The sequence below is a fragment of the Acomys russatus genome, chromosome 17 (assembly GCF_903995435.1).
Source record: "Acomys russatus chromosome 17, mAcoRus1.1, whole genome shotgun sequence".
In the NCBI taxonomy this organism is placed as follows: Eukaryota; Metazoa; Chordata; class Mammalia; order Rodentia; family Muridae; genus Acomys; species Acomys russatus.
In genome coordinates, this window is record NC_067153.1 from 25,861,780 (window position 1) to 25,889,763 (window position 27,984).

The following is a 27,984-nucleotide window of genomic DNA, read 5'->3' on the forward strand; positions in this document are numbered from 1 at the left end:
AAGTTTCTCTTGTGAGCGCTGTCTCGCTTGTCCGAATTCGGTGGCGCCACGTCCGTCGGTCTCCGCCTCCTGCACAGCGACTGCGCCTCTAATTTCCCTGGCCAAGCCGGCCGCGGAGCGGGGGGTGGGCACGGGAGGACGCGCGGCGCTGCGCAGCCGGCCACCTGACGGACGACCATGTCGGACATCGGGGACTGGTTCAGGAGCATCCCGGCCATCACGCGCTACTGGTTTGCTGCCACCGTCGCGGTCCCCTTGATCGGCAAGCTCGGTATTATCAGCCCGGCCTACTTCTTCCTCTGGCCTGAAGCCTTCCTCTATCGCTTCCAGGTAGTAGCTGGCGTCGGGCAGTGGAGACTACAGCCCCCAGGTGTCCCCGCGGCGGCGGAACGGGCTCGCCGGGCTGCGGGGCGCGCTGGGGCTGGTGGGATCTGTAGTGCGTCCGGCTCCAGGGGTTTAAGGCAGGGTCCTTTGGGTCCTGGGAGGTCCTGCGGTCCCGAGTTTAAGGCTTGGATAATTTAGAATCGAGGATTAGCCTGCTGGGATGTGACACACAATACCCGTCTGGCAAGATTGTGTTTCCCGCCTTCCGCACTTTGAAGGAAATAGTGAGGAGGTAAGTTAGTGATAGTTGCTATTCTGTCGGCAGATTGGGCCCACCTGCCTTAATTGTTCTCTGCTCCCCCCCATCCCCATTGTGGGTGGTGGTTCCATCTTAATCAGTGGTGTCTACCTGACATACTTCTGGATGGGTTGTTTGCCCTAAAGGAGTGGCTTAAGGCCAGGGAAAAATAAGAATGAATTTATTTGTATTTCCTGCCGGTCCTGTCCCTTCACCTGACAGAGAGCAGTTAAATGAATCAGTGAATGAATAATCTACGCAGGAAACGGGTGATGTTAATTTTCTTAAGCATTCAGGAAAACAGTCAAGATTAGTCTAGGCCAAAAAAGGTTAATTTTCTAAAGGTTATTATTATTATTTTTTATCGATTCCGTGATAAAAGAATTTAATCAGGGGAAGCCCAGATTCCAGTCATAGATAGGAATGCCAACACGTTTCTTGGCCTTCTCCTTCTCTTCTTCACGGTGTGTTATTTTATAGCTCCCTTTTTCTGATTTTTCCTTTCCCCAACCTAAATGTTAGGATATGTTCCAGGACCCCATTCTAGGATCCCTCTGAAGTCGCCCCCTGGGTCTCAGATCTCCACCATTCGGGCTTAACTACTCGGATGGGAGACTTGTCAGATACACAAGTATCTTTAGTGGACATCTAATCAAATTTCCTTTTTGTCTTTGCCTTCGAAGTGAATAGCAACTGCATTTGCTAGAGGAGTTTAAGCTAACAGCCATAGAGACATCCCTGAGTTCCTTTTTTGGTTTTGCTTTCTAGTGCTGGGAATCAAACCCAGGTGTTGCATCTGCTAGGCAGGTGCTCTACCACTGAGGTACACACCTTGTATAGCGCCTTGATGTCTTTTTCCCACCCCAGAATTGGTCATCTATACCATTGATTGTCCCTCAGATGTATATCTGGAACATAGGTCTTTACTGCAAGCCGTTACCATGCAAGCTTTGCTTTTTTTTTTGTTCTCACTGGGCGGCCAGAGCGATCCTGTTGAAATGTAAATCATGTCCTGTCAGAAAATGTGATAGGTTAATTCCTTGCCAGGGCTTGCTGTTGCAGCACCTAAGTTGACCCCAGGGCCTTTGCACATGCTATTTCTCTACGGAAGAAGAGAATCATGGCTCACAGACCTCCGTGTATCTTTCAGGTCTCCGTCCAAAGGCCATCTTACTTTTAAGGCTTCTTCTGCTTTCCATCAGAGGATGTACCTCCTTCTCTTTTTCCCTTACCTTTACTTTTCCTGCTACATGTCATCTGCTGGAATTTGTTAGTCCACTTCCCATCAGCGAACAAGGTTTCATACGATCTTACCTCGGGCCTCTGTTACCTAGGCTAGTGCTAGGCACATAGCAAATGATTATATATTGCTTGAGTTCATGGAAATAATTGGGTGCTTGCTATATGCTGGGCACTTGTCTACAGTAGGTGAATAATACAGAGGTTCCTCTGGAGAAAGAGGGAGGCATAGTGTTAAGGATACTGACTTAAGGTACCAGTGTTTCTGAAAAGTCTAAGAGAAGACTTGAAGAATGTGTTTGATAGAATCTGGCTATTGGGCCCAACCTTTCAGAAAGAAGGAATAGTAGACTGGGAAACCTGGGAACAGAAAGAAGACTGGGTGTTATGTGGAGAGCAAATAAAGTGGTGACACCTGGTAGATGAATACAGAAGTTAACCAGGTGTTCGTACTGTAAAGCAAGGTGAGAATGTTGACCATCGCTGGGTCATAGTAGTTCATGGCCTTGTAGTTCATGGTAAGAGGCTTAGGTTTTAAGTTTTTACAGAGTTAAGGATTGGACCCAGGGCGTTGCACATACTAGGGAGGTACTCTACTTTTGAACTTTTATTTGAGAGCACCAGTGAAACCTGGGGGGGTTTGAACAAAATGCTGAAAACTGCCTGCATGCTCTGAGGAGTGGAGTTAGTGTGTTGGGAAGTACTGGTGATGGAATCAGATACAAATTAGGAGGCAAGAAAGAGAATGGTTTGGATCTGGATTGTTGTGGGTAGAGTTGGTGGCTAGTGTGGACAAAATTGCCCTTAATGGATACAGAAGATGAAGAGGGGAAGGAATGAGGACCCAAGGGCAGCACTGTTTTACAGGAGTGATTGGTACAGGCCTTTCCTGGGAGTGGGGATGCTGAGAGGGGCTAGAGTTTGCTTTGACATGTGGATTAATGCTGGGCTTTGGCCAGTGTTAAATCCTGAGGGGCTTCCCAGGCATCCTACTGGAGACAGCCTGCAGCAGGTGGCCGTAAGAACATGTTCTAGAGCACAGCCCACGTGTATACTGTTTTCAGGTATTTGCTTTAATAAATAGGTCTTGGCAGAGTGCTGTTGTGCACCTTGAGCCTAGTGGCATGTTGGGTAATGTGCGTGCATGGGGAGCGTTGGCTGTAAATCGTTTTATAAGAACGTGGTCAAAATGGACTGTTTGAGCCTTGTGAAATCTTGCTCACTTGTGTGGCCAGATTGCTAGAATAATCAACGTCAAAAGCCTAATAAGCTACAGATGCAATAATGTTAAGAACAGGAACCCATTAGGGACATCATTTGTGCCACACCTCATGTATAGCTACATCAGCCTCTCAGATGCAGAGTTGTAACAAACCTTGTAGAAACAATGCAAAAAAGACAGAGAGCACAGAAGGTGTGCTTTCACAGTTTCTGCAGGAGATGTCTCTCCTTAGACGCTCCATCTGTGTCAGCCTAAAGAAAGTGTGGGATAATTGATTTAGAATTGTGCATTCACAATTTGAAGTAACTAAAATATTTTCCTTATTCCTGTGTAATGTGATAGTTTAAAGCTATACAATTTAAAATGCTGTTTCTCTACTTTGGATAAGAAAACACAGGAACTGCGCTAAGCCCCACTACTTGGCTGTCCACAGCCTTTCCCTATCATGTACTTCCCAGTGATAGGGTGTGCAGCTAGCCCCTGATTAAAGAGAGGTGGCAGTTTCCCGATGCCTTAGTGTTTGCCGAGTCCCTTTTATCAGTATTGTGCTTTTCTATGTGTACGTTTCTCAGCTTCAAAGCAGTGTAGAGGTAAGTGCTGGCCTATTTAAGAACAGCCACAGCTGGTTTCTGTCTCAACTAGTTAAGAGCGGTCTAAGTTGTCTTGAATCCCTTGCTAAGTCCTTACTCCCAAAGTGTTTAGCAAAGTGTTTTGAAAAATGATTTCTTCCAAGTTAGAAAATGACGTTTCCTTTTCTCGTAGAGCTGTAAGATCACAGGGCTGCAAGTAGTTACACCATTTAGGGTAGGAAGATTGCCAGCTTTCAAGGATTTCAAGTAGTTGGGTCATAATATCAAGGTCCAGCTTAGACCTTTACAAGTTGTGGGCCATGAACCAAGTTATTTATATGTCTGGGCCTAAACTGTCTTTACCTAAAAGCAGAGATAATATAATGACATGCTAACTCATCAGTTATAGGACCCTTGACCATAGGGCTCATAAAAAAGGTTTAATGCTTTTTTTGGGAGAAGAAGAATAGAAGTTACATTAAATGAATATATTAATTATTCTCTAAGTCCTAATTTCATAAACATAAACAAAAATGCCTTCAAGTCAAGAAAATATATTAGCTACTTCATACCTCTCTCTTAAGTATAGCAGAAAAGTGTATACTAGTCAATAGTCTTAATAAACCATTGAAATAGTTTATCATTTTTAATTAGTAATATAAGATTTTAATATTAATTTTAGATTAAATTAGAAATATAATTCATGAATTATTGTTATTATTTAATCCTTGTCAAAGAACCTCAGCATACTGGGCATGGTGGTATACACTTATAATTTTAGTGTTGTGGAAGCAGAGGCCAGGCTGGATTGGATAGCAAATTTCAGCCTAGCTTTTCTGTGAGACCCTATCCCAAGACAGTAAAAAGTAAGCAACAACCACAACAAAGGCCACTGAGGGCTGGGGTGTGGCTTGGTGTAGTGCTTGCCTAGTATTCACAAAGCCTTGGGTTTGATTCCTAATGCCCCACATAAAACCAGGCACGGTGGCGTATGCCTGTAATCCCAGCACTTGAGCGGCAGAGGCAGGAGGGTCGGTAAGTCAAGGTCATTGTTGACTGTATAACTTCAGTCTCAAGAATAGAAAACAAGTAACAAACAACACAACAAAAAGGCCTCTAACTTAGAATGGGCAGATGTGAACTCTCATCTTCTCCAACTTGTTCTCCAGAATTAGACATTACCATATTTAACCTGATGACTACAACCGTAGCAGGTTGATTTAAGAGCAGTCGGGTTATGCTTTGTGTATAACTGGAAGGAGAGTAAACCTGAACTGTAGGCTGACATGGGAAGCTTCCATCATTTTGCTAGCAGAACCATGTTGTATGTGTGTGCGCGTGCATGTGTGTGCATGCACATGTGTATAAGTGTGAAGGCCAGAGATTAACCTTGGGTGGCTTTTCTCAGGAGCTGTACCCCTCGTTTGTGAGACAGGGTCTCTTAGTGGGACCTGGGGCTCACTGACGAGGTTAGGCTGGTTGGCCTGCGAGGCCCAGGTGCTTCCCGGTGTCCATCTTCCCACTGGAGTTACAGGTGTTTGCCACTGTGTGGCTTTTTACGTGAGTTCTAGGTATTGAGCTCACGCCCTCATCCCCTTTCCATGTCTCCTTCCCACATGTAGACATTCTTAACATCAAAACTAACCCTTTTTGTTTCAGACGAACCTGTTTTTCTCATTCTACTTCAATTTGATTCTGGAATGGCATTTGTAATGATCTCATTATTTGGAAAATTTTAGTTAAATGGTGAATGTAACCTCTAACACCTCTAACAAGTAAAGAATAATAGGTCCTGGGTTTTTTTGTCTGTTTTTTAAAAAACTTTTTATAGATTCTTTGTGAATTTCACATCATGTACCCCAATGCCTGTCCCTTTGTATTTGCCCTGTCCTTGCAACCTGCTCCCCAAAAGAAAATAAAAAATTAAAACAAAACCAAAAAACCTCCATCTCATCGTGGAAGCTATAGTATGCCGCAGTGTGTCCCATAGTATACCCTTTTGCCCACATCTCTTTGCTTGCAAATGCTCTTTGCAATGAGTCATTAGTATGGTTTGAGGCCTCTGGCTTCTGCTACACTATCCATACTAGCTCCTCCCTGGGACTCCTCTTGGATACCCTGTTGTTGTCCTGTGTTGTGGAGGTACTGTGGCTTTGGACCTGCAGGACTAGCCCCTTCATGTGCTCTGGTAGTTCATAGATTGGGTAGATGTTGGGATGGCCAACTCAAAGTCTGGCCCTAGATGGGAGCTGAATCGGGCAGCCTGCTACCTTTCTCACACCCACATGACCAGGGTGAGTTCTCCAGCATGACCCTGGCTCACCCAATGCTTCACCAGCGAGGGGCTGGGCCGACTCTCCTCCTTTTTCTGATCTCCCACTCTGGGGTAGGGGGCTCACCCGTACCTTTGCTACCGGGACAGCTGTACTGTGTTGCCCAGGTGAAGTGTGGGCTGCTCTCTCAAGTACTGGAGCTAGTGAGGGGCGGCATCAGCTCTATACAGCCCTTGGACAGCAAATGGTCCCAGGTGGCAGCCCAGACGAGGGACGTCAGAATGGCCTTTGTGATAATATGAGCCATGGACCTCAACACAGATCCCTGCTGCTGCATGGCCACTGACCCAGACATGGCCCTCAGAGGCAGCACAGGCTGGGACTTTACCATGGCCCTAGGTGACAGGGCAGGCTACTCACATCACCCCTCCACCTTCGTGTCTCTGGGTCTATCACTCTTCATAGTACCGAAACCTCTCCGCTTCTCTTTCTCTCCCATCTCTCTACCACATACTTGCACATTGTAGTGGCTCCCTCCTCAGGTGGGCCATGGGGCACGTGGCCTCTGTGCTGTGTGTCATTGGGCGGGCCTCTGAATACTAGGTTTTTTGAAGGGTTTATATAGCAGTGAACCTGTGGGCTAATGCCGTTCTTATGTGAGGAAGTGGGCAAATTCCCTAAATTCTGATTAGGGCCGGCCTTTTCTCCTGAAGACTTTTCCCTCCCCCTCTCACAAACGTGCATTTGTAGCTGGGCATGGTGGCACAGATCTGTAATTTGAACACCTGGGAGGTTGAGGCAGGAGGATTACCATTGTAGACTGTGATGTTAGTACCAGGCCAGTCAGGGTTACAGAGTGAGGGGGGGGGAGAAGCAACCCCCACAAAAGACCCCCTGCCCCAAAGCCAAGAAATACCCACTGTATATTAAGGTTCTGGCCTGGGGCTGCTGTGTGATGAAAGATTGTCTCCACCACGTCCTCTCAATGGGAGTGAGCCACACAGCTAGCTGTCTGTCAGTCTGGGTCCCCGTCTATGCCTTTCTATCCATGGCCCTGCAAATAAAGCCTGCTCCTGCATGCTCTTCACATGTCAGACAGAGGAAGGAAGGGGGCTGTTGGGAATCTCGGAAATAAGTGTGATATCCTTCTGAAAAACTCAGCGCCTAGTGATTCCAAATTATAATTTTAAAGTAATATAAAAATAATAAGTCTCTTAGATGAATGAAAGCAAGTAGAACTCAAGGGTAAGCTTAATGAACGGGAAGAGAAGTGAGGTATTTTGACAGACACTGATTTCTAAAGAACAGGTGCACACAGTGGCTAAAAATAGTGTTGTGTCATCAGTATTCGGGAAAATGTAGTCAGGGGAAAAGCCTGAGGTTTCTTTTCTAAAATCAGCCGTTGAGTAACTTAAAGAAATACAGAGTAGGTGAAATGTGAGTTTTAGAAACCAGGTCAGTGGGTGTTTCTGAAAGGTTGTAATAGCAGCACACTTCCATATGTGCTTTAAACATTTTAGACAGAGCACATTTTCAGTTCATCGTCGTGAGTCCAACTTTAAGCCCTGTAAGATAAAGGACTAGGGAAGGGGCCCTAGGACACATGTCACTGGGTAAGTGAAAAAAGCCACCTCAAAAGTCTAGACTTACAAAATTCCAAGGCTAGGGAGTTGCTCCTGCCCTGTATTGCAGGGCTTTTTGCAAACAGGGAGTAGGAATTGATAGGTTTATTCTCAGTTTGTTTCTGGGTCATACAATAGATAGCAGTATTGGAATTTTACTAATTGTAGTTGTAATACTGCTATCTCTGTTGACAGGCATTGTAAAGATGACAGTTTAGTCTTACAAGTTCTAGAGTCACGCCAGGACAGAATTCTGTCTCTGCCAGTTACTAGCTATTATCTAATCTTTTATCATGCTGTTTCCTCATCTAGAAAACCCATTTTCTGAATCACTGTGTGTAATAAACCGAGTAGCTTACGGACTCATTTATTATTTATTTTTTCAAAACCATTAATCAAAGTCTGGGGATGTATAAAGCTCAATTGTTAGAACATTTGCCCAGCGTATTCAAGGTTCTGGATTCCATCCCCAGGACTCGTAAACAAAACTAAATACCTAACACATTAACCAATGGGGGCTATGTATGATTCTCTCTTAAACTTTGAAATTGAGGCTGAGAAATGGTAACTTAACAGAAACTTACATCCAGGCTTCTTACGTCATCAGCAGTACCCTGTTCATGAGACAGTGCTGTTCCTGTGGTCAAGTTGTGAGTCAGATGATCTAACCTGTTGCTTTACTGCTTTAACGCAGGGCTCTTGGAAGGTCACATTTACTCTCTCAGAGCTAGCCTCTATCCATGGAGAAAGGATTAGCAGCTCAGGGTCTGGCAGGGTCTGTGACTGTGTTCTTCATTCTCCAAGCCCTGGATCCTTAGCAGCCCTCTTCTGTTTTCTGTGCTCTTGCAGTTCTTGGGGGCTTTGTGCCAAGAGTGTATTTCTCTTCCTTGTGCCAACTCTTGCTCATTTTGACAGTCTTCCCATGATTCATCCAGCTGTACTTTTCCTGCTTGGCACATGATAATATGCCATAGACACAGAGCTTTTAAGGCGAAGGTCAGCATTATGCTGTTTCCCCAAGTCTAGGAGGCCATCACTTTATTATTGTTCATAATGTTTTACAGGTATGAGCCAGTGAGTGGTAAGAGTGAAAGAAGATCCTTTCCTTTCCTTCTTTTTTTTTTTTTTTTTTTTTGGTTTTTCAAGACAGGGCCTCTCTGTGTAGCCCTGGCTGTTCTGGACTCGCTTGTAGACTAGGCTGGCCTTGAACTCACAGAGATCCTCCTGCCTCTGCCTCCTGAGTGCTGGGATTAAAGGTGTGCGCCACCATGCCCAGCCTTTTTTTTTTTTTCTTTCCTCCCCCCCCACCCACCCCCAATAGGCTTATGTGCTTGGAAAGGCCAAGAGGTTCAATTTTCAAATGTTACCTGCTTTGGTGGTTGATTATAAAAGGAAAAAGAGAAAATTCTGTAGAAAACTATGAAAGTTAGGCAAGAGTATATCAATGTCACATTGATAAAAAAATAAAGATGTTGGGCCTGATTTACTTTTGGAAAAAAAGGGGAAGATCATTATATTTCTTTAGATATGAAAAATACTTATTAGGGCTGGAGAAATAGCTCAGTGGTTGAATAGTATTTGCCCTTCCAGAGGTCCTGAGTTCAATTCCCAGCAACCACATGCTGACGCATAGCCATCTATAATGAAGTCTGGTGCCCTCTTCTGGTATGAGGGCATATATGCAAGCCGAACATTGTATGTGTAATAAATCTTTTTTTAAAAGAAAAATACTTACTAAATCATACATTAAAATAACATATAAGCATTCATTCTAAGTGATCTAATCTAAAAATAGGCCTTAAAATGAATTAATCTTTCACATAATTGGAAAAAGTACACTTTCTTTAATGGAGACCAGAAAGCTAAATTGCCATCTAGAAATAAAAGTTGGATTTTTTTTTTCTTTTCTTTATTCTGTATTAATTGGTAAAGGGTTGGCAGTAAAACTGAACAGTTTTCTATCCTTGGGGAAAAAAAATCTTAGAAAAGATTTTGTAAGTATAGTAGTGATGGGTATATTTGCCTATGTGTTAAACGTTTGTGTTGAATATACAGTAAAAATCCTATAGAAATCAGTGTGTATTAGAATAAATATACTATAAAATAGATATGGCTGTGTAAAATACAGAAAAAGTACTATAAAAGCATAAGTCTAATGACAACAGAAAATAATTTGCCACAAGAAAATTTTCATAATACATAAAGAAGTGCAGATCTATATCAGGATAATGGATTGCTAAAGTTTTTAAAATATAGAAAGATGCTTAGCTTTCTCAAAGCAAATAAAAGTTAATTTTTAGGTTAGTGGCTATAAAATATCTTCTGTGGTGAATATGTGTAGAAAGATGGCACTCATCTACATTTTAGGAGGAAGTATAAATTAATTAAACATTTCTGTAGACATTTGGCAATATGTACCAAAATAAGTGCATATGTCTGTTGATCTAACAGATTGATTCACAGCCATTTATTTTCTCTCTCTCTCTCACTGTGTGTGTGTGTGTGTGTGTTTGTAGAGGATATACAAGAATATTCATCATGACATCATAACAGTTTAAATGAAGTTTTGGGTATCCACATAAGAAACACTGTGAAGCCAATAGAAATATTTTGTCAAGGGACTGAAGCTATAAAACTGCACTTTGCAGTGTGGTGGGGAAGGAACAATAATGGTAGAGAATACAAGGAGATGGGCCATGTCTGCAGGAGTCTCGGCACTCAGGCAGGAGGCTGAGACCAGCAGGCGACTGAATGTTCCAGGAAAACCAGGGCTTTGAGACTCTGTTTCAAAAACAAAGCAAAGGCCAGGCATGGTGGCACGTGCCTTTAATCCCAGCATTTGGGAAACAGAGCCAGGCAGATCTCTGAGTTCGGGACTAGCCAGGCCTACATACTGAGTACATAACCCTGAGGACAGCCAGGGCTATGTAGAGAGACCTTGTCTCAAAAAATAAAAACCAAATAAAAAACAACAGCTGGGCCTTGTGGTGCAGGCAACCCCAGCAACTCTTAATGCTGAGGCAGGAGGATTGAAAGTTTAAGAACTATCTGTGCTGCAGAATAAGTTCAAGGCCACCTGGGCAATATAGTAAATTGCTCTCTCAAAATAAAATAAGAAAAGAGGGCTGGATATGTCAGTGGTAGAGTGCCTAACCTACCCTGGTTTAGTTCATAGTATTGCTCCCCCAAAGAAACCGCTTAGTTGTTGGTGAAAATAACACTTGGAGATTGGAGTTAGGACTTCCCCCCTCTTAGTGCTGATCTTGCATGCGGACAGGCGTGCGTCTGTTCCTGTGTGCTTGTGTTGGGGTATTGTTTACTGTTGTGCCCGTATTACCTATTTAGCACATTGATTTGATTCCTGCTAACCTCTAGCATTTGAGTCTAATGCTTTTACTTCAGGATTATCTGTAAGCCTGATCTCAGGCAAGACTAGCCATACATTTCCCTGGTATTGATTTAGTTAACTTGTTTAAAAATACTGATTATTTTTGATGTTCTTTTCCTTCATTGATCGGTGTGTGAGGTGATGTTATGTAAGTTGGTAGGAGCTACTGTTTTCTCACACTGTGTTAATGATTCACTTCAGCTCTCATTGAAAGAATGCTTTGCATAGTTTGATTTTTGTTTGGTTAAAAAGAAAAAAAAATGTTCAACCGAGCTCAGAGAAACTGACAGTTGTTTGTTTCGATCTGTTCAGATATGGAGGCCGTTCACTGCCACCTTTTATTTCCCCGTGGGTCCAGGAACTGGATTTCTTTATTTGGTCAATTTATATTTCTTATATCAGTATTCTACACGGCTTGAAGCAGGTAAGTTCCATCATTGTTTCAAGTACTGTTTCATTTTAACTTACTGGTTCCTTCTAATTTACATTTACTTGGCTTTTCAGGGCCGTTAACATTGTTTAAAGAAATGTACAATGATAGTTCTTGCCCGCTCATGGGCTCTTAGACTTTGCGGTTTTAGTTTTTTTGTTTGTTTTTCTTTTCTTTTCTTTTTTCTTTTTTTTAATACAGGGCCTCATTATCTATTTCTGGCTACACCTGCCTCTGCCTCCTGAGTGCTGGCATTAAAGGTGTGCACCTCCACACCCAGCCTGATTGAGTTTTTAATCACACGATGAGTTGTAATTTCTTATAGAAGGAAATAACAGATCAAAATTCTGCATGTCTTTCCCACCTCCTGAATGCCTGGGCTGTGTTCTCACACTTACTAATCCTGTCCTTGTTCTGCTAGAGTAAAGCTGGGCTAGACTGTATGTGTCTGTTAGAGGTTAAAATACCCAGCTTGAGGCTGAAGAGGATGCAAATGTGAGGTTCCTGTTCAGAGTCCTTCAGTTATGCAAATAACTGGGTGCAGCACTATGCACCTGCAGTCCAGTGCTGGGGGACAAGACCCAAGGATCCTGGGCCTCTCTCCACCTGGAGGAGTCACTTGGTAGGCTCTAGTTTTAGTCAGAGGCCTTTCTCAAAAAATAAGGTGGTGAACAATAGATGAATCTATGGACTGTTGACCTCTGACCTTTATACATGCACCATTGGGCACTTGCACACATGTATATAGTACACATACACATAGAAAACAACTTTAAGTCAGGATTTGGTACCATGCTAGTTTTTCACGTATACCTTCTTGTATTATGTAATGGAGAAGCAACACCATGTTTTAGAAGTGTCTTATTGAATTGTTATTTTCTACAGTTCCTTATATACTATTTTGAGTTGCTCATACAAGGAAGCAGTAAAATGATATTGTCAAAATACAGATATATTAGGGTTAGGGTTAGGGAAAAAGAAAATAAAAATACAGATATACTTTTGCTGAGTGTAAATATTTGCAAAGGTTGACTGACTTCAGATATTTTATAAAACTGCTGGCTCTTACTTAGGACAGGTTTCTGAATCATCTTTAAGTCTGCCCAAGTATTTGAAAACGATGACTCTGTCTTAAAGCTGCGGGAACAGGGTAGGATGGATACTTGCTGTGAAATACAACTTTTCCTTAAGTTGACATTGCTGTTTTGGAAAAAGAAGGAAACCACGTTTTAATACAAAGCATAGGGTAAGGTCCTGGATCATTTTTTGCAAAACCAGAAGATTTGGGGCCAGTAAAACAGGCCATCTGGTAAAGGTGCTTGCTGTCAAGGCTGACAATTTGGATTTAGTTCCCTGATGCCCATATGGTGGAGTGCAGAGCTGCCTCCCAGCAAGTCATCCTCCGACCTGTATTTACATGCATGCGTGCTGGTACACATGCCCCTACACACGCACACACGCGAACACAAATAAACGTGCTAGGCCTCACCACCATACCAGATCCTCCCGCACCACATCGGGTTCCCGCTCCCTTGTCCAGCTCTTGGTAGCAGTGCTGAGTAGAGCAGTGAGGAGCAGTAGTTTAGCATCCCACCCTTCTGCTGCATCTAGGGGACGGTTAAGCCAGTGTAGTAAATTCTAGGGGAGTGTGATGGTCTACAACAAGTTAGTGAAACTTTTACTGTGGAAAACTTTAAACATATACAAAGGTCAGTGAATTTTTTTTCTTACTGAGAAAAAATCATCTCACATCATATTCTTAACCCATTGTAAGCATGTGATTTGGCGTTTTTTAGTATATTTGTAACCACCACAACAGTTTAATTTCACAATGTTTTCATTACTACCCCTTCAGTAGACCCAAAGCAGCTTACCCCCTCACCCCCGCCCCCAGCTCCTGGCTATCAATAATCAATAATCTTTCTGTGTGGGTTTGCCTATGAGGGTCTTTTTCTTTCTTTCTTTTTTTTAAGACAGCATTTCTCTGTGTAGCCTTAGCTGTCTAGGAACTCACTCTGTAGACCAAACTGGCCCTGAACTCACAGAGATCTGCCTGTCTCTGCCTCCCTGAGGCTGGGATTACTTACAGGTGTGCGCCACCTTGCCTGGTTGTGGGCCATTTCTTTTGTCAGTTTGTGACCGGCTTCTTTCATGCCGTGTTAGCTTTGTTAGTACTTACTCAAGTTACAACTCACTCACGTAGTATGTATCAGTGTGAATCTCTCCGACTGTTGTCCACCCATCACAGGTTTCTCCCAGCAGGTCTTGTTTTGTCTGTTTCAGTGCTGTCCCTTAGTTATTTGAATGTCATATATAATTCTGTTTCACCCATCAGTCCCCAGCATCCCTCTGACGTCAGGTCTTAGGACTCATACCTGAACTGTGATAGTTATGTGGCCACCTTCTGCTCTTGCCCACTTTATCTTCTTGAATCCAATTTCCCCACATTTTAACTTGGTCAGATAATGCCAGCTGGTCTGTAATATTTTGAGTATGAGTGACAGGCAGGAGAAACCAGTGTTACCAGACTCCTGGTTGTTTTTGTTTGTTTTTATCCTTAGGAGTTGCTTCCATTTCTTTCCAGTCAGAACATTTTTGAAATGCTCAAGCTGAGAGGAACTTTTGAAACAGTTTCTTTGAGATAAAAAGTTGCTCTCTGGGTCTGTGGATTTTGTCCTGAATCAACTGCCTGAAAAATTGTAAATATCTGGAAAACGAGTTTTCCCCCTTGTCATTATTTCCTAAACAAGGCACTGTAGCAGCTGTTGGCATAAAATTTACATTGTAAACAGGACCATAAGTAATGTGGTCTATTTTACAGGGTGTGTCAGAGTGTGTAGGTTCTATGCAAATATTATACCATTTATTCCAAGGACTGTGAACATTTGTAAGTTTTAGTATGCCGGGAAGCTCTTAGATCCTGTCTTCCATGGGACCAGGAGACGCTGGTAATCCACAGCCCATCCAGCTTCCTCACTTGAGTTTAAACGGCACGATTCAGTGTGTATGTAGGGCTGTACAGCCATTGTCGTAGTCAGTTTATAACATTCCTTTGTCCCTAAAAATCTGTACATGTCAGTGTTGCCCATTTCCCTTAACCCCATCATCTGTGCAAGCCATAGGGAACTACTAGCTTCCTCCTGTTTTCTTTTTCTAAATGTCATGCTTTTAAGCTTCTTCTGTATAACATGTAGTCGTAGTTCATTCCTCACTGTTGTCAAATTATATAGATAGTGTTGCATTCCGTTTATTCATTAGGTTGATGGGCACTTGACTTTAATTCATTTTGTGGCTTCTATGACTAATACTGCTGTGGACATTACTGTGGAGAGGAATCTTTGAGACTATTCTATTTAACCCTCTATTTCACAGATAGGAAAACAGTTGTCCAGAGCAGTGGCCATACGTCCCAAAGGTCACAGCTATTGAGATAACACAGTTGGGAATGGGAGCTAGGTTGACTGGTTTTCATTTTCTCTCTACTCCACAGCCTTAAGTTATATGCCACCTGCATATTTTCCTACCTGGCTAAATTGTTAAGTATGAAGCACTGTTCACTTAAGAGGTTTCTGATCTGCACGGGAAGACCACAATTTAAGACCAGTTAATTGTAAATTCCTAGCTGCTAGCATGCCAAATAATATAGCACTACAGTTTATGTGCTCACAGTATCTTAAGTACATAGGTAAAGGATATCTAAAGAATCCTTAGAAATCACAGAGCCAGACCACACCAAAAAAGCACGGCTCTTCTTCAGATTCCGAAGGTTGTTGGAATCTCAGCTATAATTTGTGATGGTGAGCCTTAAGTGTAACAGCCCTTAACACTGGGGCTGAGGTGTTGGTAGTTGTCTCTAGACTTCTTCATACAAGCTGGCCTTTTTTTTTTTTTTTTTTAAAATCTCTAGTAATAAAACACTCTTATCAACGGCAGAGTGAGGGACAAGAGAACTAAACTAGTCCTCAGCCTCCACTGTGCTTCAGATGAGCATGGACTTTGGTCATGTGACTTTATTTTCTCACTTTTCTGTAATGGGTCATAGATCTGTCTCTTGCACCTCACAGACACCCTATGGAGAAAATCAGGCTGGAGAGCCTGGCCATTCTTTGGTCCATCCCTCTTCACTTTGTTTTCCCTTGTTCCAGGTCTAAGGTCCCGGAGTAGAGACTGAATCTGCTCTGTATGTCATCCCAGGGTTGGACAGGTGGCTGTGCATCCATCTAGTGTAATAGTGACAACAGCAGCAGCTAATAGCCCTGACGTGCTATAATAACAGGCTCTCAGTAGAGTCACACAGCAGGAACCACAGTGGTAGCTCAAATGGAAAAGCTTTATCTAGAAGTGAGAGATAGGAATTAACCAAGTATCAACCATATGCTCATTAGATTACACTAGGAACATGAAGGAAAAGCCAAAGGTCACGAGGGAATTGAAAGGGTATCACTGGCATCTGGAATGAAGCTGTATATTTCTGGAATTGACTGGCCTCCCTTTGGGTCGATTTTAGCACATGGCAGCCACAGTGTGTAGCTTCCTGGAAGTCAGTTAGAGCATAAATTGGCTGCAGGCAGGTGCCTTTGGTGTGGTTTTATTGGCACGGTATAGACTTGAGTAAAAGTTCACTTAAATTTTTTCACTATTACTTTTTGAAGTGCTTCTCTTCGTAGATGCTACTTTGTTCCCCAGTCTGAACCCCGATGTCTCCTTATGTTTGTCTCTAGGAGCTTTTGATGGGAGGCCAGCAGACTACCTATTCATGCTTCTCTTTAACTGGATTTGCATCGTCGTATCCTTCATTGCTGTATTGGACCACAAATGATCTCGTTATTCCCCCTTTTCAGGTTTTGGGAAATAGTATTCTATATCCTATAAAAATACTCAAATCGATTTTCATACCTTTTTAAAAACCATAGTTAATAATGAAAATAACTGAGATTTTAAATCTAGGGGAAATCCTAGGTCTTAGGCATGTCTCCTCTTACTATTTCCTCTGGGGTTTTTCTATATTCCATTGGAATATTATTGCTGTCTCCTTGAGCCCAGTTCTGGGTCCTCTGAGATGACAGTTTGTTGACTGAAGCGCAGAGACTCCATGCCACAAGACAACTTTTGAAATCTGTGGTTCTTACCAGAAAAGTAATTTATAAGCAGCAACTTTTCTGACTTCATTGCTGTTCATCTTTTGGTCCTAAACAATCATCTAGTCCATACGGTGCCCCACTCTGAGCGTAGTTTCTCTCTGTGAGGCACAATTGAGAAGTAAACAGTTGGACCTGACTGCTATTTAAAGTTGGCAAAGAACCAGAAAAATACATGATATGGGACACACACACTCTTTTAAAAGAATGGAATTTAAAAAAAAGAAAAAGGTTTTGTGCTATCCTTGAGTATGAGCAGGATCATCATTTGTTTCAAAGGCACAGACATCTCCATCCTGTACTTGAATGCTAACTGCTAAGACAGTAGCAGGGTACCAGAAGATGCCAGCTGACCAAGTCGTGCTGAGGTTGTTCATATCTATGTCTCCTGCTCTACTGACTGTCTGGGCAGGCTAATGGGGTATTTTTGCAGAGTTATCAGAACTTTTGTGTCTTAAGTAATCTGATTGATAGAAAAGTGTTCTGCTTTGGAGCAGTGTAAGGAAATTCCACTGGAGGGCAATAATCAGATCAGCCGTGGTGTCTATAGAATACTTTCTACATGTGATCTTTAACTTTACAAACCAAGGTTACTGGCTTAGTGATGGATATGCAGGTAAGTCAACTATTTGCTCTTCTGTATGTTTCAGAAGTTGGGATTACATTGAACATATAGAATGATACCTGCTATTTTTTGAATATGCTGTTAGCTAAGCCTTTGAGGCCTTTTTGGCATTATCTAAACCACTGGCTTTCTGTTCATTTCTGGCTTATGCTTGAGCACTCAGAGCAGTGGTTCTGTGGTATTCCCTGGGTATGTGTAAAGTTCTGTATTCTTTGAAAGCAGATCATATGGTTAAGGAAAAACTTTTCCCTCCCCAAATAACAGCTTGAACTGGTGTTTCTGACTTTGTGTAAAAACATAATTGTATTGATTGTAGATTTTTGTGGCATGTATTGTATTATAAATAATGCAGCTAGTTTGTAATTCTGATCATTAGTGTTTTCTTTGCAGAGTTTTAGAGGGTGGGCAGTGTAGACAGTTCTTACTACACTCTTGTTCAGTGCTCCTGGGGCCAAGGCTCATATCTTGTCTTCATTTGCAGTTGCTGATGATTCCTCTGATCATGTCAGTTCTTTACGTCTGGGCCCAGCTCAACAGAGACCTGATTGTGTCATTTTGGTTTGGAACACGATTTAAGGTACTTTTCCTCAGCGGAACAAAACTCGGTATTTTTTTGTTTTTGTTTTTCTTTCTTTGTGGTAGGTAATCTCTCTCCTAAGCGCAAATGTGCACCTTCTGGCACTTCCAGAAGGGGTCACTACAGAGTAGTACAGCGTAGGCAGGTGCCTTCCTCCCCCTCCTCAGTCCTCCTCCTAGCCATCCCAAGATCCCTTGCTGTTGTTATTTCCAGTCCCTCTATAAACCTCAGACTCCTCAAGCGTATGTACCTTAGTGATCGTGTGTGTGTGTGTGTGTGTGTGTGTGTGTGTGTGTGTGTGTGTGTGTGAGAGAGAGAGAGAGAGAGAGAGAGAGAGAGAGAGAGGGGAGAAATTTTGATGGCAAGAGAGACAATATGCAGGAATCCTGCCATTTCTAATTTTTTGTCACTCTGTACGCTCTCTTAGTTGCTGCCTACTTTATCCAGAATAATGCCTTTAAACGCTACCCGACCGTACCATCTTCTGCCTGTAATGACCTACTCATTACAGAACTGAACATTGCTGAGTCTCCTGCCTGGAGTTAGCTTGTCTAGGCTGCGGGCTTTTGTAGTACTTGCCTCAGTTAGACTTATAGCTACTTACGTACAAGCTTCTTTTTACTAGTTTCTGACATTTCCTTGAAGATCATTCAGCCTAAATGTGTTCTATGGTGTCAGATCTGGAAAACTCATGTCTTGTTGGGAGACTGTTAGTTCAAGAATCAGTGCAATATTAGATAAAATTTCAAGTTAATTATTTGTAACAGTTTGCTGGTTGGAGTCTTGGAGTCATTCTGTGGGGTGTTTATAGATACTTTGTTCTTTCTTTGTTAATATTAACTCAGCATTAGAAGGGATCCTTCCTTGTAACTGTTCACATTTGTGCTCTCTTTCCTAGGCCTGTTACTTACCATGGGTTATCCTCGGATTCAACTATATTATTGGAGGCTCGTAAGTAGTTAGATTTATCTTGAGACCAATCCTTGGGAAACTTAATTCGTCTTTATCTTCCTTTCCTAGTCTTTTAAAGACTTTAAAGACTGAGTATTGATAGTTAGAACCTTATAGAGTAAAGATGTTTAGATATAATTGGCTGTACTGCAGCTCCTTTGACCCTGGATGGCTGTCATTTTGTTAGCTTGTCACTAGATACATTGTGTTTCTACACCTATTTGTTTGAATACACATGCCTCTCTGGACTCAGTATCCATATTGAGCAAATACACAACTCATTTGCCTTGATTCCTTTTAGGAGCCCATCCATAAGATTACGGTATAGTGTGTTTCTAAGGCACTTCCAGCATGCCTTGTTAATGCCTTACTGACACAGACGTGGAGAGTCTCAGATGAGACGTACTCTGGTACATGTTTAGATGATATAGAACTTACGTCAGTCAGGGTCAGATTTCTACTCTCTTGGTCTGGAGTTAGTACTGAGATGTAGGAAAAGCTCTCATGTTTCCGGTTGATGTTGAGAGAGCGGCCCTGTGGAAGGAGCAGCCGTCCTCAGCTGCAGAGAGAGCGCAGTTGTTAACAGCATGGATTGCTCTTGCAGAGACCTAAGTTTGGTGCCCAAACCCATGTTGGGCAGCATACAACTACCTGTAACTTAAACTCCAGATGCATCTGATATCTCTGGCCCCTTTGGGGATTTGTGCCCATGTTGTACACACACATAGGTGTGCACACACAATTGCAAATACTTTTTAAAATCTTTTAAGAATGAGAACTTTGCTCTGCCTGGTGTGGTGGCACATACCTTTAATCCCAGCCTTTGAGAAATCACAGGTGGGTCTCTGTGAGTTTAAGGCCAGCCTGGTCTACATAGTGATTTCCAGGACAGCTGGGGTTACATAGTTAGACCCTGTCTTGAAAAAATGAGAACTTTTCTTCTTAAAAACAAAAAACAAACAACCCCCCCTCCCACAAAAACAAAACACAAGCTAGAGATATTATTTATTTATTTTATTTTTCTATTTTTGGTTTTTCGAGATAGTGTTTTTCTTTGGAACAGTCCTGGCTTTCCTGGACTCACTCTGTAGACCAGGCTGGTCTCGAACTCAGAAATCCACCTGCCTCTGCCTCCCGAATGCTGGTATTAAAGTTGTGCGCCACCAACTTTCTTTTCTTTTCTTTCTTTTTTTTTTTTTTTTTTTGGTTTTTCGAGACAGGGTTTCGTTATGTTATCTTAGCTGTCCTGGACTCACTTTGTAGACCAAGCTGGCCTTGAACTCAGCGATCTGCCTGCCTCTGCCTCCCAAGTGCTGGGATTAAAGGCGTGCGCCACCATACCTGGTGGAGCTTTCGTTTTTTACTTTAATATTTTCAAGAGTTAGTATATTTTAAAAGTACTACTCCTTCATATAGCTGATGTGTTTGAACTGTACGGTCCTTACTCCTCCTGTGTATTTACAGAGATAGGTGAGTGGACTGAACAAAAGGACTCTGCAGAGCATAGCTTAGTAAATCCTCTCTCCACTCCCCAGCCCACCAGGCTATATAGTGGGGGGAAGTCTCAAGTGTCGTCTGCTCAGGCAAGAATCACATTGTGGGTAAAGACAAAGAGGGATGCATACTAGCGGCTGTGGATCGTGAGGTGCCTGTGAGCCTTGGGAAACCTGAAGAAGTCAGAACTTGTTTTATTTTTAATTAAATATGTTTTAATTTTTTCATATACATTTATACTATTACACACATATATAATAAACTACCTATAACAAGAAGAAACACTAAACAATCAGGAATTATATAAATGTTCCATTCTTGTCAGAACATATTTTAAGATGCATGGCAAAGCCCAGCTGTCCTAAGTGATCTCTGTGTGTCTCATCTCACTGTCAGGGACGCAAGAGATGTGATTCACAGCTCTAGACATGGAGGAGCAGTCATTTGTTGTCCGGCTTTCCCCCCTCCCATGCCCTTCTTTTGGCAGTCTGCATATTTGTCTGTTTTACAAACATCGTGTGTGAAGGCAAGAGCTCAGCAACTAACTTGCTTTGCACCTTCCCCACCTCCAGAGACACCCTGGAACAAACTTTATGTTTTGAGGGTGGCCTGGGGCCTTGAAGAGTTGTGGGCTCCTTAGTTCTTCAGGCCCGATTGCCCTCTCCCTCAGAATACATTTGTCACTCACAGTGTAAAAGGGCCATTGTAGAGCTGTCGCCGAGTCCCAGGGACTGCAGTGCACTCCAGTGAAGGGCTCTCTTTCCCATGCTCTTGGTTACTGCCTGCTGCAGCTCACTGGGTTGCTGGATGTCGTTGCACTGACTTGACTCTCTCTGCAGGGTGATCAACGAACTCATCGGAAACCTTGTCGGGCATCTTTATTTCTTCCTGATGTTCAGATACCCAATGGACTTGGGAGGAAGGAATTTCTTGTCCACACCTCAGTTTTTGTAAGTTTTTCCTCCTCTCTTACTGAACCTTGTGCTGTCCTGTGTTTTCAAGCATCCTGATAGAAGTTTCATAAGATCTTTCCTGCTCTAAGGGAGAAATGAGAGCCAATAAAGTTCTCAGTGTGACCATGGTCAGAAAGCCAGGGATTGGTGCCACAGCTCAGTGTCTTTCATGACATCCTCTAGCTAAAGATCACTGACTAGATTAGGCCATCACAAAAAGATATCTATCACCTGTGCTGTGGGACATGATGCTGCTTTAGAGTGCCAAGCAGTAGGCTTCGGGACAGATGTCAGAAAGGACGACACTCCATTTTCCCTCAAAGCGTTGGTTTCACTCACAATGTTGGCTGAGTAAGTTAGCTCAGTGTTTGCAATTTTAAAAATGTGTAATTATTTGTTTTTGTTTTAGGGACAAGACCTCTGTTGTATAGCTCAAGCTAGCCTCAAATTATCCATCCTTCTGCCAAGTGCTAGAACCATAGGTGTGCTACCGCCTGCCTGGTTTAAACTTTCATATATTAAATATTATAGGCTAGAATTTTCTAGACTGTAAAGTTGAAATGAGAGCTGTGAGATTTGTGTAGTAGTCCCAGCTCCCTGAAATGGGTGCTTGCTTATTTTCCTCTTTTAGACTTCATTAAGTAGAAGAGGCCAAGGGCAAGGCATTTGGGGATTGGATGGCGTTCCCTTTGTGTACTGCTTTCGATACTGCTGCGGTTACTTACTAAAACCTCCAACCTTTTTTTCATAAGTCTGAATTGAAAGGCCTCACAGGCCTATTGTTGGAGGCATGGTGGTGGGTAGTGGGTTAATGGCGTAGAGCTGGGTTCTGGGCTGATGAAAGCCATGTGCCTAATGTCTTGGGGAGCGGGGTGGTGGCTGAGAAGAGATACTCAAACACTCAAGTGTGTAAGTAGCATAGCTATTCTGTCGTGAAGAAAGGGCTGTTAAAGAGGAGCCAGGTAAATCCCCACCTGGGTGTCACAGGCTGCCAGACGACAGTCACACCTGATAGCATGAGGGATAGAAAATAATTACTTGCATTTAACAGTTTAAGAAACTGAACCCCTTTAAATCAAGGTATTATGTTAATGTTTGCAGTTCTTTTTTTTCCCCAAGGAGTAGGTGAGGGCAATATACTTTAGTAGTCCTCCCCCCAACTCTGTCCAGTTTAGGGTGTTTGTGGAAGACATTTGAGTGTGAACTAGAATCAGAAAAATCTAGTGGCTTGTTTGTTTGTTTTTAAAAGAGAATAAAAAGAAATATATTTCTCCTGTGCCTGGGTTTGCCTTCAGGCTGAAAAAACAAATGACCGATCCGTTTTCTAATTGCCAAAGGGCACAATAGCAGCAAGATTGGATTTCTGATCTAGGTTTATCAAGTAGGTTGGCAGATGCATCAGCTTAAAAAAGCCTGTGCTCTGGGGAGCAGCCAACAGTTATTTTACCTTAAATGGCTATTTTCTGACTTAACAGCTTACAGATATTTTTGAGTTGTGGACAAAAGTGTAGAAAATTCTAATGGCAAAGTCGGCAGCACATTGGAGCTGCCTTCTACTTGAGCTTTCTCTGTTGGTGGACTCCCTTCTGTTAAATTTTGCATAAAGATCAGATGGCAAAATGTAGCTCCCTGCAAAAGCAGTAACTGCTTTAGAATTACCATAAATTTTTGTTGATTATGTATAATTGGGTGTCTTTTTATTCTCATTACTGGCATTTAATTTCACTCTCAGCTTAAGCAATAGAGCTGGCTTCTATATTGTCTTGAGTACACAGTAGAGTGAGACAGCCGTAGTGTCTTTTTTAAGTGCTGTGTTTTACTATATACTTTAGAGGAATATTATTGCATAAGATGTTATAGATATTGACAACTTGGCATCTGGAAATGATACTTTGATTTAATGGTAAAACTATTTTATTTTATTTTATAATTTTTTAGAGACAGTTTTGCTATGCAGCCCCTCATGGGTGGGGACTTTTCATCCAGCCTTAGCCTCCCAAGTGCTGGGATTATAGGCATGCGTTACCATGTCTGGCTGTGTGTTTATTTAAGAGAGAGGAGATGACTTATAGATGTCTAACATGATCCGTATTTCTGCACTCCATTTAAAGAGCTGCTGTATCTTCTGATTATTAATTTTCTGTTTTAAAAGGGGTCATGCTCTTTGGGAAGGAGGGTGAAGGTATTAAACTGTTACAAATTGATGCTGGCTACTAACTGTTGTTACCACAATAGTAGTGACTGTTGTGGCAGAAGCTTCGGCGCATATTAGAAGTGCAGGTACTAGCCAGGGCACCTGGGCTGGAATACTGACTGATTCCTAAAGAACTTCACTCAGTTTTGCTTCTGTTTTTTGTTGACTGAATAAGCTTGATAGCTGGAACAGTGGCTCACATCTCTAGTCTTAGGTGCTTGGGAGGGTGAGGCCCGAGCTTCTGCAGCTAGAGTGCAGCCTGCGTAACTCAGTGGGATCTTGTTACAAGACAGCTTACAGAAACAGGCTGGGAGCATAGCTCAGCACTAGAGTACTTGCCTTATACTGCAGAGGTTTTGGATTTCACCCCCAGAGCAGGAAAAAAAGGTTTTTGTGTGTGTGTGTGTGTGTGTGTAATATCCTTACAAAATGGCTGTAACAATCCAGTGAATTTCTTAGCATGGTATAGCACCATTGCTCCTTGAACAGCAAGTTGCTTTAGTTTTAGGTTGTGCTGTTGACTGTTGATGTGAGAAGTCAATTGTCATGACTCGGTCTGGGTGCACAGTGTTTAAAACCAGGCCTTCATTTTGTACTCCCTGCCTTCCAGCGAAAACTTAAACTTCAGAACCCTATAAATAAAATAGGTCCAAACACATTGTCAATTTACTAATAATGGAAAATGTTACGGAGAACAGAGACATGGGTTGAAGTTTGGTTACCTGTCCTATGATGCCTGTTTTATTAATCTGTACAGTGAGAGATCACATGACCTTTTTGGGCATCAGTGCTTGACTGTGATGGGAAGCAGGAATGAATAAACTAGAAATACACCCCTAGCTTCAAGGTGGAAAGCCTCGTGGCCCAGGCTTCTCAGCCCAGAGCTGTGGAGAGGTGGTATGGGCTCAGACTTGCTGCTTGTGGGTTTGTCCCCTGAAAGTGAGTTCAATTCTTTGATCCAGCCTGACACATATGCTGACACACCAAGAAGCCATTGGTGGTTTTTTCTGCTTATTGGGCTGTGGGTGTAGTCTTTTTGCTTCCATATTGCTCTGCATGAATTACTTTTATAATCGGTGGGGAAATATGTGGAGAGCGTGAATTTAACTGAAAGCTTGATAAAGTTAAGAAACATGAAAAGCAAGTGCCATCTGTGGTCAGGGCATTCATCGCACTAATTGCTGAAAAGGAAAGCTAAATAAGACTGTGTCCCTGGCCTCTTTCAATGTGACAAATGTCCTGGAACACCCAAGAGGGAGATGTTTTGAATGACTGGAGATGGTGTACAGTGACTTGGTTCTCATCTTTGTCTTTTCTTCTTGTCTGTTTCAGGTACCGCTGGCTACCCAGTAGGAGAGGAGGGGTGTCAGGGTTTGGTGTGCCCCCTGCTAGCATGAGGCGAGCTGCTGATCAGAATGGCGGAGGCGGGAGACACAACTGGGGCCAGGGCTTCCGACTAGGAGACCAGTGAGGAGCAGCCCCTGGCCTGCCCACCAGCCATGCTAAGCAGATGACAGTTCTCCCCAGTGCTGGGCACGCTAATGGCCGAGTTCTTGCTGCCGCTCCTGGACCTGACCCACACTGAATGTAGTCTTTCAGTACAAGGCACAGTTTTAAATCCTGAAGGAAAATACAAGTGTTCCTCAAGTTACATGATTCTCATTCAAGTCCTTACTGCTATGAAGAACAAATATCAGCTGTGCAGATTTCAAAACTGACTCATTTTCTGGTGTCTTCTCTTCCTCCCCTTCTGAATAATGGGCTGGGCAAGTGGGTGGTTAATCAAGTCATGTCAGAGGGTCTTTTCCCTTCTCACACCCACGTCCCCAGCGGTGTACCTAGAGTTGTCCATAAAGTGGTTTTGCCTTTCACAAACTTATTTATTGACTCTTGCCAAAGCTTGGTCACAAAGAGCTGTTCACAGGTGGTTCTCAGTTGTCACTGGCAGGACTGTAACAGTAGGGAGAAGACTGGAGCAGCGGGGAAAGAGCTCTCTCAGCTGTGGGCCTTGCAGCAGCCCCTCAGAAGTGCCACCATTTGCCGCCGCCACAGATATTTTTATACAAAAAGCACCACTGAGTCAGTGAGGGCCCAGACTGGGAATAATGGTGTTTAGGAGTTGTTGCAAGACAATTTTCTCTCCTAGGACAAGTGATCAAATCATAGTGGAGTTGCCTCTAACTCAGAGGACGGGTTTAAACACGATCCCTTTGTGTTTCTTCCATGGGGTGAACTGGCTTTGTGTATCCAGAGCAGTTGTTCCGTGCTGTGCTGTGTCAGGAGGTTCTAAATCACACTGAGCAGACAGATGTCCTTGGCAGCAAGCTTCGGGGCGTTGAGTCCCTTTCATCCTCCTGGATGTGTTCATTGAGGAGAGCGCGTCAGACTAAAAATTTTTTTTTTTCTTTTTCTTTTTTCTTTTTTTGTCTCATCTTTTTTAGTCAAGTGGTGAGGGTAGTACAGCTCTTCAGATGACGGGTTGGTCAGTTTTTAAGGCTAATACAGGCACATCTGAATAAGCAAGCCCCTCCAAGTTAGGGCCTCTAATAGCTTTAGAATCATTCGCGTCTAAAGGTCTTCATTATCTTGGGTCATGCATGTATACACTTTGTGGGTCAGGCCTACTCCCTTTTTATAGGTGGGCTTTTGCCAGCAGAGCTCGGCTTATCACTAAATAAAGTTTTCTGAAGGCTACAGTGTTTTATATAGTTACTTCATGTTTTTATTCTGAAGCCAGACTGCTGGGAGCAGTGGGGTGTGGCCGCTACACTCTGAATGCTGTCTGAAGGTCTCTGATACCTTGGTTTTTCCTTTCGGTAAATGTGCCCTAACAGTATGGCTTGTCTTTCTCTGCTCATTAAAACTGTCATGTATGTTATATTAGGAAGTGGGTGTTTGAAAAAGAGCTCCTCCCTTTTCATAATTTTGTGTACCCCTCAATATTTAATTTATGTGATAAACTATTGGGTGGAGAGGCTGAACCTAAACTGCCTGGTTCTACTGACCTGAGGCTGTGATTAAGATGTTTGCCGAGATTCCAGAAGCAGCTCTCCCTGTGGCGTTTCAGGTGCACTCCCTGTGTAAGGTGGAGGCTGCAGTTTGGAGAGGACTCCAGGAGAGAGTAAGAGATTCTTCTATGCTCCTGAGAGCACTGGCTTTTCTAAGGGACTGCAAGTATGGAGAACTCTTGTGTACAAGGCAAATGTTCATCAAACTCTTTCTCCCGAACATGATTAGGAAGCCGATAATTTAATTATCTTGCCTGGATTACTGGCCTTTCCGGGATAGTTTTACCAAAGTGAGCTGTTTGAGTATTGACTTCACAAGGTAAGACATCACAGTGGGTTCTCTTTATGAATGTGAAAAAAACTTATTTTGTACAGACAGCTTTCCTTTTTGTAACTAATCCTTTTTACTGGTGAATATTGTATATTAAAATGTGCAACCTGAAGGCTGTCTGTGTTAAGTTTCCGTACCTCTGCTGTGCTGTGTTATATGATGTAATTTATGTTATTGTCTTCACTGGATCAGTTTTGTGAGATCTCCAATAGTTTTTGATTAGCAGGACACAGCAAAGCCTTTTTGTATATGATTGTTGTTCATTTATTAGAGAATGTCTCAATTCCTGCAAGAATTAGCGCTGAGTTTTCCTTTGTGTGTGTGTGTGTGTGTGTGTGTGTGTGTGTGTGTGAGAGAGAGAGAGAGAGAGAGAGAGAGAGAGAGAGAGAGAGAGAGAGAGAGAGAGAGAGAGAGAGAGAGAAGGAGAGGGAGGGAGGGAGGGAGAGACTCTGTGTGTGTGTTTGTGTATTGGGTTTGGGTAGATAGCCCAGCCTGTCTGCAAACTTGGAACCTTCTGGCCTTAGCCTCCCAAGTTCTAGAATCACGCATAAACCATCACATTTAGCTTGGGTTTTTATTTAAAGAAACAGGGTGCTTGCAAGTTGTACGTTATGAGTCCCAGCTGATGCTGCTGTGCTTTATGGCATTTCTGTAGCTTTCACTGATGGTGTGAGTTTCAGAACTCTGAAAGTAGATAAACCCTTGCTTATCCAAGAGCCCCTGCCTAGAACACACATGCTGAGCGTTCATTTTAAAGGTGAGCAGTTTGAGTATGGCTTCTTGCTTGTAATGCATTTATCCCAAGATAGGTCAACACCAGGAAGCAGGGCTGTGCACCCTCTTTCTCTTAGTAGAGAAATAATGGACCAATAAGAGGGGAAGATCCTTTTTGTCTGGAAAGACAGGACATTGCCAGTCTCCTGATAGTCTGAGCTACCTTTTGACTAGCCCTAATAATAGACAGTGCTGCAGTTGCCAGAATCTTCATTGCCAGCTGTGTGTGAGGCCCCTTGCCACTTTACATGGTGGATAATGAAACTTGTTAACCCTTGGGAAAAGGTCCGTGCCTTTCTGCACTTTTCACGGATAGTGTCTTAGAAGCCTGGCTTGGGCAAGCATGTTTGCTTGCAGTTTATTTGTTTGCTTTCCAGAGTGGCTCTGGATTGGGACTGGGGAGACACCGTGTCCTGGGAGTCCTTGAGTGTGTGCACTTGCCCAGGCACTTTCCTTCTCCCAAGTCAGATGTTCTGTTCTCTCCTACCTGTCCTGACATGCTAATGCCTGTATTCAGCTATATTTCCTTATGAATACTTTAAGACTCTGTGGCTTCCTTTCTGACATGAGAATC

The 27,984-nt window shown here is 42.8% G+C and overlaps 1 protein-coding gene across 1 annotated transcript; it reads left to right on the forward strand.

Annotated features, from left to right (window-relative positions):
• Positions 1-25,991, forward strand: Derl1 (derlin 1). Its single transcript, XM_051159648.1, has 8 exons — positions 1-330; positions 11,248-11,359; positions 16,087-16,151; positions 17,093-17,119; positions 17,610-17,705; positions 18,604-18,656; positions 20,990-21,100; positions 24,630-25,991. Exons 1-8 carry the CDS (start codon positions 178-180, stop codon positions 24,766-24,768), a joined length of 756 nt encoding a protein of 251 aa, XP_051015605.1. The 5' UTR covers positions 1-177; the 3' UTR covers positions 24,769-25,991.
• Positions 25,992-27,984: the final 1,993 nt, after the last annotated feature.